Source organism: Saccoglossus kowalevskii, chromosome 13 (assembly GCF_978046115.1).
Source record: "Saccoglossus kowalevskii chromosome 13, keSacKowa6.1, whole genome shotgun sequence".
Lineage (NCBI taxonomy): Eukaryota > Metazoa > Hemichordata > Enteropneusta > Harrimaniidae > Saccoglossus > Saccoglossus kowalevskii.
This window is the reverse complement of record NC_140653.1, coordinates 29163392-29179058: the sequence shown is the minus strand read 5'-3', so window position 1 is coordinate 29179058 and position 15667 is coordinate 29163392. Positions and strand designations below refer to the sequence as shown.

The 15667-nt window shown below is 38.4% G+C and overlaps 1 protein-coding gene across 1 annotated transcript in view; it reads right to left on the bottom strand.

Annotated features, from left to right (window-relative positions):
* Positions 1-9900: 9900 nt before the first annotated feature.
* LOC102808977 (uncharacterized) overlaps positions 9901-15667 on the bottom strand; it is a 136989-nt gene continuing 131222 nt past the window's right edge. The window contains exon 11 of the mRNA XM_078009029.2: positions 9901-15565. Coding sequence (XP_077865155.2) covers positions 14453-15565 — 1113 coding nt within the window. The 3' untranslated portion in view covers positions 9901-14452. The remainder of the gene's footprint in view (positions 15566-15667) is intronic.

Sequence of the window (15667 nt, the reverse complement as noted above, 5' to 3'; positions counted from 1 at the left end):
CGCGAGATTGATATAATCTACAAATTATGAAATGGTGTCAGTCAAATAAGTTCGATGATCGGAATTTTATAACCGTGCGGGGCCCGCCGGGCCGGGATCTCCTCAGGCGCGCGAACATACAAATTGAATGAATGAGCTAATAAATAAATAAATAAATACTGTATGTAGTACTGTAAAATACGTTATTTTAGCTGGAATTAATTTTAACTGAAAAGACTTTTTGGATGTTTTGTATGGAATTTATTTTCTCTGATTTTTGACAAGTTGAATTCAAAAATATAGGAAAAAAGGTATATTCGCTGGATTTTATTTTTATTGAATCATTCCTTCAGCGAAAATTACGTTGGCCAGACGGAGTGTGTGTTATGTATAGATGGGCCACGCGACGTGTGAAATACGCAACAAAACCAGCGGGCACCACTTTTCCATCCGTCGTTATTAACACGCCCTGGAAAGTAGGCGAATTCGAAGAAACTATGAAATTGCGGCATTAGTCGTCCATTTAAAGTAAGCGCTTTTCTAGTTTAACTGATTGATATGATGTGTCATTAACGCCCAGAATACATCGACTAAACGACTCCAATTTGAACATTTGCACATTTCCCGTTAACCAACTTGAAACAAATTAAACGGGCATAAACGTTTTTTTTCCAACTACCAAGTTGCATGCAGCAGGTGTCTGTGGTTTCTCTATGACTGATGAAACCTAGCATCTCAGTACCTCCGTTCTCCCGGTGTTTTCTTACACGCCTTCGTCTGCCCTTTCCTCCTTTATTTTAATCACCAGGGCCATGACTACAATTACGGATGTCAAAGTTTCCGCCGTGTTATATGGGATACGGACTCGTTTCGTCGACATTGATGACGGCGTTGTTTGATATTTGAGCATTGAAAAAAATAAATGTCGTCTCGATGCGACCTTTGTGAGTGTACGGGGTTATCGTGATTAACCGGCTTTCGTAATGATCTTCGACGCTCGTCGTTTCACTGCCACCTCTCAATAGAAACCCGTCGTTCTTTTCTATTCCAATATGCCTTCAACCGCGTGACGGTTTAACACATGGCAGCGGGAAGAATAACACACGTTTATACATTACAAAGTACAGGGGAAAATGTCCCATTCTTCTCTAACTGCGATCAGCCTGTTTTCAATCAGGCACGTTTTCTACAATGGCGGTTATTTTGAGAGTTGAACCGCGTAAAGAGCGAATTTCAATGCAAAAAGCCTACATACGTTCAATATGAACGCCGATTATTTGACACTATACAATGAGGGTACGCAAAAAGCAATTTAGATCGTGACATTTTGACCGTATTTTTCGATGCAAATATTAAACATGAAGTTCATAGCTTATTAAGTTATAGGTTAAGTACACGTTAAGAAGCAATCTAACCGTTGCTACGTACTCTGTTGACAACACGCTGTGGCATCGGTCTCTTTCTGTTCTCCCCCTCATCATCGCATGTTTCCGTTGTTGTTGTCATGTTGATCCTCTAATTCTCAATCTTTTTCTCATACGAAAACTGAATATCATTTCCTTCCTTTATGTGCGCGTGCTGAGGTCAAATGTCACCAATGAGATGGTTGGTGATAAGAAAGCAAATAAAAATGTCCACCCCGGACTGACAGACAGATATAAGGACAGACAGACAGTGGCGGATCCAGAGGGGGGGGGGCATGCCCCCCAAACGCATGACGATTTATAATATCTGGATTACGCATAGCTTCTCTGCGATTTACGCTCCGTATATCTTAAGCGTAGCTTGGACCCCCCCAATACATTTTGCTGGATCCGCCACTGCAGTCAGACGTGCGGACAGACAGACATACGGACATACGACGTTTTTTTTTGTACCCGGCGTTCGGTCTCGAGACTCGGTCGATGAGAAATGCCAGATAACCCCACCATTGCGGCTACTTAATGTAATAACTAAATATGAACTGAAAATGCGGTAGTGACAAGGTCACGTGCTTAATCCAATTTAAACTGGTAACTTTAGATGAAGGTTCGAAATATATACAGACATACACTCTACTTCAGCATTTATTTTCACCTCTACATTCACAACAAAATTCATTTTCTGAGCAAAGCAAATACCTATAAACAATGTCGCGGTGTGTTAATGCATATTATGTAATATTACATTCTTAAGTGTTTTTTTCAGATTATGCCATAAACACAATTACTATGACGTAGATGCGAATAATAAGCAAGGTAACTTTACAAAAAATACTACTAGCATTAGAAAAACTGCGAAATGTGGGGACACTTTTTTTTACATTAGGTCAGTTAAATCGAGTGAAAAACAAGTTTAGTAAATTAAATCGGCCACTATTGATGGTTCTCATAACTGCAAACATATGTAAATATGTTCGAAAATGAATGGAGTAAAAAAAGACACAGCAGAAATAGATGCAGCAATGAAAAGGACACAGAGCATTGTACGACAATATTTATACACGTATACACCGAGGTCGCCTTTATATTTACTAGGTTCGAAAGTAAAACGAATAACTAGTAGAGATATATTTCGAGGTAGATTGTATTTATTGGAGGGTCATGCCAAATGTATAGGAAGATAGTTTATTGCTGTCGCAAATTATTTCAGCGATGAATAAAAGATGGAACGAACACAAAGAATCGTATGAAAAGATTCAGTTCATCAATAGACCCAGATGCGATGAAAATGCCGAGGATGAAATATACACAGAGTGGCTAAAAGCTTCTCACTTCACTTGCATAAAAAAAGAAGAAAAAACATGGTCATGGAAATAAAATGTTTTTCACTCCGTATGAGTTGAAATTAACACTTTTCATAAAAAATGCTTCTTCGTCGACAGATTTGCAAAGCTTGAAAAGATACAGCGTCAATGTTCGCGCACCGCGCTAAGCCAACGACGCGAACAATTAGTCGACGAGGCAAAGGTCTGAATAGACACACACAATGAAATGAAGAATAGCTATATACATATACTGTAGTATTAGCCTTCCTATATAATCACGCCGGTCTACGTCATTGATCCCTGCTTGATATCATGCCATAAGTAATCAAATGTACTAAAAGATCACTTAATACCATAATCCTATTTCTTCATACCAGATACAAGTCGGTGTGAAGGGATTGTAAAAAAGTAAAAAAAAACACTGTCATGCTCATCTAACGTTGGCTTTTCTTGTTATATTTCCTATCACTGTCAATTTAATGAAAAAGGAAAGCTTTGTACTGTTATTTCAATATGTTTTAATTCGGCTTGTGTGATTTGAATACGAGGATTGACTTCCAGGCGAAATGACATTGCTTCCACAATACGGGTAAGCGCTTTAACAACCTCGGAGGTTACCCATCTCATACATTCTGAAAATGAATGGCGGATTTCTGTTTGTTCTTATTCAACTTTTAAATAAGGCAACTGTATGGAATGTAGATTACATCGGCTCGGTGTCAACATTCGATTTCAACTCCTAAGCACTGAGAGCGGAATTAGTGACTTAATCGGCTCCTCGAGGGGGATATAAATGCAGAGACAGACGCGGTTCAGACCGATTACATTATCAATTGTTTCATTCATAAGTACATTTATTTTACATTGAGTTGATTTGGATTCTCTCTCGTGATAGAGACGTATTGTAAAAAGTGGGTATTGGATCATCGTAATAGACTAACAAAAGGTTGTATTACACCACCCGATTTCAGAATTCATCGTTCTACACAGTATGTGAGTTCTCTAATTTCTTAAATACCAATAAAATGCATCCGTCGTGCTTTTCTCCGTGGTCATGAGCCTAAATCTGTCCCACAGCCCGCGAGCTTAGACGCTCCAACCACCGGTTCACATACCTCCTAACAATTCAAGGCACATCCTGGACCACCCGATCCCACATCAAGTCAGTGTTCGGCGTCCATGCGGATAATATTAAAAGAGTCGAATATATCAGACTGTGTTTGTCGTGAGTGTGCGGTAGGGGGGGGGGGGGGTCCAGGGATATACATAATATATATGGTTTTTGATTTGTAATGTCAACTCTAATCGCATTGTGTGCTTAGTCTTCATTAACCAAATTCCTCAATCGCCCATCGAGTAATTTTACGCTTTCTAACTTTCGCTTCTTTATTAGGTGGATAACATCCTAACTGACGTGGTCTATACATTGCATCCTTTCAACTGTACACGTATTAAATCACATGTGAAGACAATGCCTCATGTGCGGTTGTTTAATGCTTCCAATACTAAGTGATTCCGAATGCACACGGCGTCCCAACTACCGAAAACGAACGAATCACATTGATGGAATAATAGTACTTTTCGGTACTTAATTTGCCATCCCATTTTGTGAGTAGTTGTGGTTTTACGCTGTACAATCACACGTTAACAAAGTTTGTTTCTCAATTATTTTGTCACTTTATCTACCAGGATCTTGTTTTCAAATTGAAATGCAAAACCACCCTCATATTGTAATAGTGGTCGTCTGAGTGAAATCTGCGTCGGCTCCGATGGCTTTTCTAGTCTATTAAATCGTAATAAAATTTCATTTTCGTAGAACGATGCAAAATGAATATTTCAAGGTATCACACGTTGCCCGTTTTTATTTTTATTGCCACGCCACGTTTCATGTTTCCTTTCGAGCCGTATGTTCTAAACATCCAATATAATAACTGACTGGGTAAATGTCATGGATATGAACGGGTCGTGGTAAAAATGCTTCGTCCCACCGAGCAATATAACGGTACCGAAAACATATACACAAACACAATAATCATAGCAAAACTCCGATAGCGACATGTGACAGTAGAATGCAAAATGAACGCGGTGGATTTCCAATTTAGGACGTTTTCAATACTAAAATAAAGTTTATTTTTCCAATGTATTTATTCGCCGGCAACACGTCATAGCGGCGGGGTTAAAAAAAGTAGGGCAAAAAAAAACAAAAAAAAACAAAACAAACGTTTCGTACATACAAGCATTCAGTGGATTTTCCACTTCAGCAACATCTCATGAAATTATCACCAAAATAAAACACTCTAATAGAAAAAGAGGTAACAAAGCGCGCATGCTACCTCGGTTTTGAGTGTGAGCCAATTTTGACCAATACGCGGTTTAATGAGTAAAATGAAAATGGCTCTCGCATCATTGATTCATTTGGGGAATCATAAAAGCCGATAGCTTTGATCGATGAGGGATGTATCCGATACCGACCCATGCATGCAGGCCCAGGCATCCATCCTCTTATTAGCCGTATTTCGGGGGGCGATTCATTTTTAACATCGTTTATAGTCTTCCGTTCAAACACAGAATGCATGATTGCAAATTGGTAAAAAAAAGTCTGAGTAATTTATTTAATTCAAATAGATTTGTTAGCCATCTGAAAGTGTGCCGTAATAACCAATGTCTGAGCGGCTAATATTACCTAACTGATGACGTCACAGTGAAGGGGAACAATAGTAGTTCCGGATATTATTCTCATGCATGTACGATATCTAATGACACGATTACAGATTTAGACAGTTGTGCAATATAATCCAATAGATACAAATATATATAAAAAAAATATAAAACAACTAAAATAAACAAACATAACAAAATATATATTAAATTACAAAAACGCAGTGAATATGATGAATGCTTTGTTTAGACTCATATTTTCAAATGAAATATTTGATTATTTTATTTCCGTAATAATTGCAAGCGAGAATCGGGAATAAATAAATCAGCCGCCAACTTGAACCTTTTTGAGGTACACGATTATTTAGACCGCTACGGATTGCGACCCGGCTGTTAAATAAAACTGTTCGAACTTCTCTAAATATACATATTTAACTATTTATTAACTAAACGAGTCGCGTTCAATGAACGTTGTCACATTGGGCCCAGCACATGTACTATGACTTCCGAGCAGTACACTGCAGATGGTAGCGGCCAAGTTACTAGCAGTCACGCAATCCTCTCAGACTATACGGCTAGACTATAGGAAATATACACATCTTTAATAATCAAATGTTGAAAAACAATAATTTAAAAGCGGACGACTGAAATGGCATACTAACAGTCTTAGTCGTGTACGATTGTTACTTTCTTTTAAATTGCCACCTGACCACAATTTTCACTGTAAAACGGTAATTAGTTATTAATTGAGACTGGTACATTATAAACAAGTTAAGTTACCGCATTTATTGTCGGAGACGTTCCAGATCTTATCCACAAATTAACATTATTAGCCAATGTTGAAGTAAACGGAACTGAGTTAATTCCATCAGCGAAAGGACGCGAGTCCTTTTGAATATTTTCATGCGGCCTTGTCGATAAAACACTGTAACAGTTGCGTTGTATTAACACCCGTGCAAAGGGCGTCGACTAGGGTGTGCGGAGGTTGTCCACAGTGAATTGCAAACCACGCTATGCTCCCCGGGGAACAGGACCCAACGCATGTCTACTGAATTACGCAGCGGAGGATTAAAAATGTGATTGTGAGAAAATGTTCAATTTCAAGGTTTTCTTTTGAGTGCAGGGTCATAGGTGTTGACCTGAACGACCCCATAACAACCGTAACCTTCGTCAGTTGCTCAATGAGTCGAATCTAATAAAGTTTCCAAATTGACTTGGCCGCCACTTAACTCGTCACCTGGCTATACAAAACCTGGGTCACTGACACTTTGTTCGGGAATAAAGCGCCCAGTGGACCGACGCATGTCGAATTGAACGCGAAAATTGTACCCGCTCACTGGGATCTAAATCGGTTTGTAACTCGAACTTCAATAATTGTTTAATATAAATTAATGCAAACTGGTTCAGTGTCACCGCCAATGATTGACAAACATACGCATCTCCAGCACAGAATTTCGTACCCAGCAGCATCCTGGAGTTGATAGATGTGCTGTGACCAGTGGAGATCGTTACGCCACCACTGTACGCGCGAAGACATCTTATATATACATGTATATAAAAAAAGCACAGGCACTGGTGCAACTGTTATATGCATAGTATTGTTGCTATTTGTACAGAGCGAACCATTGGGTCGGGGTCGTGCCCGCAATTAGCCCTTTAACACATGATACAGTCAGAGATCTACCATTCAGCGTATTAGCCACAGTAGTAGATATGTACATATTATGTGTGAAACGGGCATAGTTTTTTTTTTTTTTTTTTTTTTTTTAAGTGTTTTGGGATTTAATAAAACAAAATAAAACACACATCGAATGTTATGATTTAATACGCACCAAACAAGCCATAAGGGCGAATATAAGAATCGAACATATCGGCCCCTATGAAGTGAGAAAAAGCGACAATTAGCGTCACTGAAAGAGCGAAACGACCCGGGGATCGTGCATAAAGCCTTGTAGCACCTAATTCAATATTCATCACTCATGCCATCTGCCGAGTAGAAAGTTGTCTCCATGGTAGAACATTGCACCCGGAATAAAGACAGGTCTGATATAATTCTCGGGAAACTATGTTTTACTTGTTAGCGACAAGTTTTAAATTGAACGCTAAAAAACTGTGTGACAGACGTCTGACGTTTGCAATATGTACTATAGTTGCCTGGATTGGCATGCATGAGACACCCCCCCCCCTCCCCTGTTCTGCTTATTTTTATACCACGAGCATTGGCTTCTAACGGACATTCAGACAGCGAGCGAAATTGCATTCGGTAAAAAGCACGCTGTCGCACAGATTGTGAGTTTAGCAGCTTAAACCATACACCTGTTACCATGGAAACATATTTATGGTTTGTATTTGTAATAATTTAAATGTCCTACAGAGCAGAATTACTGTGTTTTTTTTAAATAATTAAGAATCGAGAGTGGAAAATAATGTTTTGAATTTTCTCGTCAAATCATTTAACTTTTAGGGTCGGCATATGGTCATCCATGATGATAGAAAGATAACTCGGTGCTGACAAACAGGACTATATTGGGGTTGGGATACTCTGACTGCCGGTAGCTGTTCTGTCACGACACACAAAGAAAGCGAAAAGTGCATGCAAATCGTAATATAAGGCCGCGAGATAAATCGTATGTGCACTTTTTTCGACATATGGACAACTACCAATGAATCGGTGCGTTTTCCGACGATAATAAGTCTTACTCAATGTGATGTTTAGACGACTCTGACCCAACACACAATGATCACCGTGCCCAAACTCTTGGGACAACAGTTATCCAATTTTTTTTGGCGATTTTTCTAAAAATACCACCACACGGGTCAAAAACACAACTCCCCATCTTTCTATCTACTTAAAATATTTTTTCGCGATTGTTTAGTCGACATTTGTCTTTTTTATTAGCGCATTTGTCCGATTGTGTATGATGGTACTAAACAGACCCAGAGACAATACAAGTTTTTTGATTACAAAATGAAGACAATTCTTCAAAACAAACCAGATGACACAAATGCTCATGTTCTGGAAAAACCTTTGATGTCTGTAGAAACTCAGAACTTTGATTCGCAGCGGCGGACCCAGGGGACCGGTTTAAGCCGACCTCCACCCCACCAGTTTCCGTGAACACTTTTATCAACTTGATTAATACTTTAATATTGCATTTGACTTTACCATAGCAGAAACACGAATCAAAATAATCACGTCCACAAGCCCCCACCCAACCACACCCACCAACCGCATCGTTTGCGAATTGTAAAAAAAAATAAAATAAATATACCCGAGCAGACCACGACTATCACGTGATTGGCAGATGGTGAACATTTAAATACATATATATATATATATGATATTATATCTTTATTTTTAATGTACATATCGACTCGACAGCAAAACAATTCCGGCGAACAGCGCGGATGGGTAATGTAATGTGAAATATCTTAGGTCAAAGGTGGAGCGAAGCGCTTAACCTGTTTGATGAATGCACATATGGAACCAGGAGAGGATGCGAAATGTTGAAAAAAAAAATGATTTTACAAAGTTCTGTTAATGCTAGAGGATTTACATTAGTTAGGTCACAGGTGTCACTCCCCAGACTACTTAGTGGATTAAATAATAATAAATATGACGGCCTTCCGTGTCGCGACAATATAAACACTGTCGTTTTGATTCAAAATATTTTTGTTCTCATTATTATAGTACAGGGGGTTCCCGGCAGACCAAAATGATATATTTACCAGTTTTATTTTTGGACATGGCAAAATCGAAGAGGCTGGATCTGAAAATATTCAAACATACTGCACATGGCTAGAAAACCGTTTGTCTGGTTTTGGTATGTTAGATTAATCTAGCTGACACTAAGACCGGGATGTTACAATGACAATACAACGGTTCGATGAATGTAAATTGCACTGCAGGAACGCAAAGCAATATAAACACGGTAAATAAATTACGAGAACAGTAAATACCACTAATCTTTTCCCCCAACGTAGTCGTATTTAATATACGAGTCAGCCAGTGATGCGGTGTTTTCTAGAAATATTTTGTTGGCGTAATCCAAAGATCATTTTTAGTTTTGTATAACCACAGACAATATAGCCTTACTATACTGCACATGCTATAACACACACCTAGGTACACGCATTGACTTCGATTAAGGCTAAAACCGGAATTGGTGTAGGCAGATGTTAGCGGTGCCGGCTTTTGGGCAACGGGGCGAAACCCGCTAAAAAGAAAAATATATGCATGGGCTTGAAACATGCACCAATACGGCGATGTAAATATGACGAAGCGTATCACTGGCCTTTAACCGCGCAGGTGAGAGGAGGCGTGGTATTATATATGTTGAATATCGATTCCCAACCCCTGTGTTGTGGGGAAAAAGTAGCACACAACAAAAGCCAAGTTACATCATGAAAATCGTAAATGGATTTCCGTCAATATTGCGCCTAACTGGAACACACGTGCATGGCAGCTGGAACCCGACTTTCACCACGAAATAGACTACGTACAGAACAGATACATGTATATTTCATGCGACGTTTTATTTCATTTGAAATATAGTACAATGCCATGGATGAGCTAGTAGCTTGTAAATGAAATGAACTCCATCCGATTATTGCATACATACAACAGTCTACGGTATAATAAGCTAATTTGATTTCTCTTTCTCTCTGCTGACATGTCAGCCAATTATGTTATATATGAGGTTCGTAAATAACAGGTATTATGTTTGATATGCCGGGGCTGAATGGACGGAACAAATTAGCAAAATAGGAAAACTGGCTTATTCTTCTCTGTCAAAACAGGTCGTCTATGAGGAGTCACCGCGATTTGAATGATATTCCTATATTTTTTTTCCGCTTCAGAAACAGTTCAGAGAACCTTTTGCACTTAGCTATTTAAAAGTCACAGAAAGAGTAAGAGCGGCGTCTGGGTCCGTTTAGAAGGGGGGAGGGGAGCCATAACACGATCAAGCAGTTGCACAGCGAACGACCGACCGCAGCTAGTATTTGTATTTTGTGGAATCCTATCAGCTCCCCAAACCATTCACGGAGTAATTCTTGTTCCCACAAATACATCACAATCAACTGTTTTCGAACAGGAAGACAGAGTTTCCGTTTTTTTCAGAAACCAATAGAAACTTTAATATCCACGATATGAGGCCATTGATTGTGCCAGCCACATTCAAACATTCTTGGAGTTAATATTATGTAAGAACACCGCTTCGTCACTTTTCTTTATAACATATTTTACTTTCATTTCCTGACGACGTTTTAAAGAGCGAGGAAAAATCAATTTTTCTCGCAACCACAGGGTTACTATAGTGCGTGCCGCAAGCATCGCCAATGTGTTGGTTTAGATTGCAACATTATTGACACTGCTTTTAGCAACAATTTAAAAAAAAAACAAGACGCAGCAGTGTTGCCTGTGCGTGTTTTCAGACAGATTTCATTTCCTGTTCTTCAGCCCGAGTTTTCAATAAGCTTCATTTACTAACCAGCCAATTGACTTGGTCTTGAAGTTTTTTTGACAACCCTAATAATGGTGCAAACAAATTCGATTAAAGCTGATTGCTCGACTTTGCATAGCATGACAATATAATATGGCGTCTCCCGGGAGAATTGCTTTGGCCAAGTAAAAAATAAAAATAAAATAAACTTCGCGACTGAAAAATAAAATAAAAAAAATAACAAGAACTGTAGAAGATTACCGTAAAACACTTATTAGTAGCTGCATGTATTTACATTACTGTTGATTACCTTTAATTTAGCTAACTCTAACATCATTTTGACTGGATTAGCTGAGGTGACATGCCAGTCAACACAAAATTAGAAATAGCAAGATTTCCCAAGTAGCACCAATGTTAAAAAAATGCACCTTTAAATAAATACACATCTAAAAATCACAAAGTAAGATTTTAAAAACAGTTGAAAATTGGTTAGTTATTAATGCAGTCATATCACACATACCCAAATCCCAGTCCTCCATTCCCTTCCCACAAATCCCTCACACATCCCAACCCAATCTAAAGTTATACTACACAGATAAATAAAATTGTGAAAGCACATTTGTTAATTTTTGATTAAAATTTGCTTTCTTTCCAGCTTCAAAGTAACATTTATACTGTAAAAAAATATTCTAATCTCATTGGTATACAAAACCTAGAAATTGACTAATGTTTAGAATATCATTTGCATAGATTCCAAAGTTTCGCATAATAGGTATAATTTTGGTAAAATGGTGGTATTAGAAGTGTTTATGCTTATCAAAAAATACACGGAATTCTGTGGTATAAATATTAATTATGCAAATTAGCGCTATGCATTTCAATCATTATACATTTGTATACGGAAGTAGGTTCATCATCCCATGTCCAATTGTTTTGAAAAGTTCAAAGAAATCCTACGGTACCAGTTACCCATGTGTTAATTTGTGTTATATTTCATGAACAGTACAGGAAAACAAAACAAATGAAAGCACTCCCGTGTGCTGACTGTAGTGAGGCGTAAGTAACTAATTAAACATTCAAATGTGAATATTAAATAACATTGCACAAAAATCTTCAGAAATGCCATGTTTCATGTAAATTGTAGATATCAATTTAAATATGCAAATACTTCAGCAGATATTGGAAAAACTAAAGTTAAAAATGTAAACAAGCTTGTTAAGTAAGCTGAGATATGTCATGGACGTGGAAAAAAAGCAGAGTGATCTATAAAACAAACCTCATCTTTCACAGTTCCCCAGTGAGGAAGTTGCTCTCAAAATCATTAAATATGCAAATGAGCTCATTACAGTAATTTATCCATTATACATTCTGTCATCCAAATCCAACAAGTGAAACTCTTGAAATTTACAAATCTCAACTTAAACCAGGAAGCAGTTTACTACAAAAGTGTTTAGGTTAAATTTCATGAATTACAGAGTAATTACAAATTAATGGGAGGTGTGTGGAGTTGGCAGATGAAGCTGAACCACAGGGACTGATTGTGGTATTTATGAGAATTAGTCACCAAGAAGGAATTAAATAAGAAGCAATAGACATCCATCTTTTCACAAGTCTTGAACAAAATTCAGCAGTTTTGTGAAGTGATGGGATTCAGGGGAGCATGTCTGACGCCAGAAGCATACTGACTAATTTTGTATAGCAACCACTTTCTAAGTTGGACCAAGATCCGTCTGGACCAAATTCTTATCCAAACACTGAGTTTTCAACAGTAGCAAGTGGAGGCATGGAGAATGTTTTACCCTGTTTGTGAAGTCGGAAAGTCTGCTATTTTGTGATGATGACTAGCCAAGGTCTCTGACACCACAGGACAGATGCCTTGGAGGTAGCACAGACACCCAGACAGAACATTCTCCTGTTCAATGGAAGTTCCTGACTGTGTAATTGTAGCAGCACATTGTGGCAGGTAACATTTGAACTGTTTCTAAACCAGAGGCTACTAGATTGACCACCGAAAACACAAGCTCCATTGAAAGGCAGCATCGCTTCAGATCGTATTCCATAATACACCGACAAACACAACTAAGCATTCTATCATCTGAACCAGAATTGGTGGATTTTATGAGCTAGGGGGGTCTTGCACGAGTAGGCCAGAGTTACAGTATCATTTGACACACTCCCCATTGCCAGCTTTGAGAGAGTGTGTTATAAGAAGTACATCATGTTGAATCACATCTAAGCAGCATTCAAAGCGATATTTCTACAATCTATGGAAAACAGTATCACTGAAGCTCAGTGCCTAGAATTAAATGGTCATTCTAACACACTGACTTCATTTGTACAACACTGACACCAAGCAGTGTTTGACATGAAAACTGTTGTGTGATTTTGTAGTGTATGACCGCTCTGATTGCATTCTCCTGGACTGACTTCCGGGGTGACAAGCTAGACTCATCAGCTGAACAATGAATATGTAACAATGTTCTAAACTCTACGATTCTAACCAATCTGGTAATCAATAGTAGTAGTAAAAATTAGGGTACTTATGGAAATAAGAAGTCAGGCACTGAATCAAATCAGAAGACCATATAGCTACAAAAGTGATGGCAATCTACTTACAAGTCAAACAACACCTCTCAGGGATCATCCATGCTTCAGTCAATTCATAAAAATTCCAAGCCTTGAAAGTTTGCAGTTGCACAAACTTTTGTGAATTCTCAAAATGCTTTTAATGAGAATGCAAATCAGTCAGAGTTTGTATGGGAACAAAGTCAGTCACAAATTCAATCACCCACAAGTGCTACCCAAACATTTCTGGAATATCAATTGGAACCTAATGCGCTCTAGCGATCGGCTTGGGAGACACTCACACCAACACATCTTCCGCTAATTTGTCATGACTGGGATCAATACTTTGGAAAGTTAACCCATTCTTTTGATAATCCTAATTATCTTAAGTATACAGCTTCCTTCCTTTAAGAATTGAAACTATCTTTGAAGTTTTATAAAATGAACTCAAACTTCATTATGTAAATTAAGTGATTAGTATGCACAGAATTGAAAAAAATGATAATCAGATTTACAGATTATCTCAATGTAGATACCTGTACATACCAAATGTACAGTGAGTGATTCTTGAACTGAGACAATAGTGAAATATAGAGAGACGATAGAGAGAGAGATACAAGCAAACAGGCTCCTAATCAACAATTATATTAAATGAACTAAACCATGCAACAAGTCAAAGAGCAAATAGTGAACAAATTCAAACATTTAAAAAGTATGTTTTACAAAGCCAAAACCACCCTTTTAAACCATATACAGTGATGTCAAAAACGTTTTACCAAATTAATTTTCAGTCTGAAAAACAGTTGTAAATTTGTACTTGCTTGGCAAGCTATGGCAAACTCTGACAGTTTCTTGCAGGAATACATATCAGAGTTTAATAATATGAAAGCAATCAAGAAAATATATTAACCCCTACAAATCCCAAACTAGACTTATCACTTGTATTGAATATGAAAACAAAAACATTTGGCAATCTCTTGATTATCCATGAAAAAAAGGCTGGAATGGTGCTCATTGTAATTCAAACCATCTACTGTGGATAATCAAGTATTATTATAGTTCAACTGTCGAAAAATTGTCTCTCGAAATTCTTAGAAGCATATTTACGACTCTGCCACACAGGAGTTGGTGAAAAAACCTTTTTTCTTGATCGTCTAAAATTTGTTTCTGATTGTTGCGTTAATGACAGCGATCTGTCAGTTCCTCTATGTGCTGCAACACCTTCTATTATCATATCTCCGCCACTTGGTTGGGGTGGACAAGACTGATCTGTGAACCTCTGCGAGAGCATGCTTCTGCCGTGCATAGTGTGTGATCTTGTTAATGGTGGACAGCTAATCTTAGCACTGTCTTTAAGCTGCTCATAGAAATCATAGTTATCGTCGAATGTGGAATAACCTCGCAAAACATTCATCCTCTTTGGCCTGTTCAGGTGTATTGGTAGAGGTGGGTTGTCAGGTGGCAGCGGCAGAGTTGATCTCTTTTTGTTTGTTTGTATTGCGACGTGTTTATTAACAACAAACTTTTTATCTGAATCGAACGAGAGATCCACGTTTGTTAAACTGCTTGGTTCCCTCGGTAACCTGTACCTGTCTGCACACATTTCACTAAACTGGACGGCTTGGCTTGATCGTTGGCCATCTCCATATAATGTTTTGGATCTTGTAATGTAAGCACCAAACGTGTTTTGCAAAGGATATGGTTTCACCATTGTTGGTTTTGGTGACCTAGGTGGGGTTAGTAGTTGGGGGGATGGTGTTTTGTCTTCCTCAAATGTCCAGCTATCTAGCCTTTGCTCATCCTCAGCAGGTTGTTGTTGTTGTTGTTCCTCCTCCTTCTCCTCCTCTTCCTCCTTTGGTTCTTGCTCCTCTTTTTCATCATCATCATTATCTGCATTCTCTGTAGAAGACTCCAATCCTTCACCCTCACTAGTTGAAAAGTGGGATTTAGATTTCTTGGGCAAGTCCTCAACACTAGACCCGTGTGATAGGTTCCGTTTTGGTAAGGAATCAGGCACGGGGGAATCCCTTGGTGAGATGATCAGATCTGGAAGTGGCGTAGGGGCATAGAACTCCGCTAACGTTAAAGATCGTCTCAGAAACTCAGGCGGCAAATGAACAGCTTCCTCATCGGATTGGTCACTTGATAAATCTGGCTCACTGCCGACTTCAGTCTGTTGGAAGCAAACAATAAGTTTTCACATTAGTTATAAAGAAAACTCACTGAACAGCTTCCAGCCTCTGGATGATATGAAAACATGTGACCAAATTCCAGA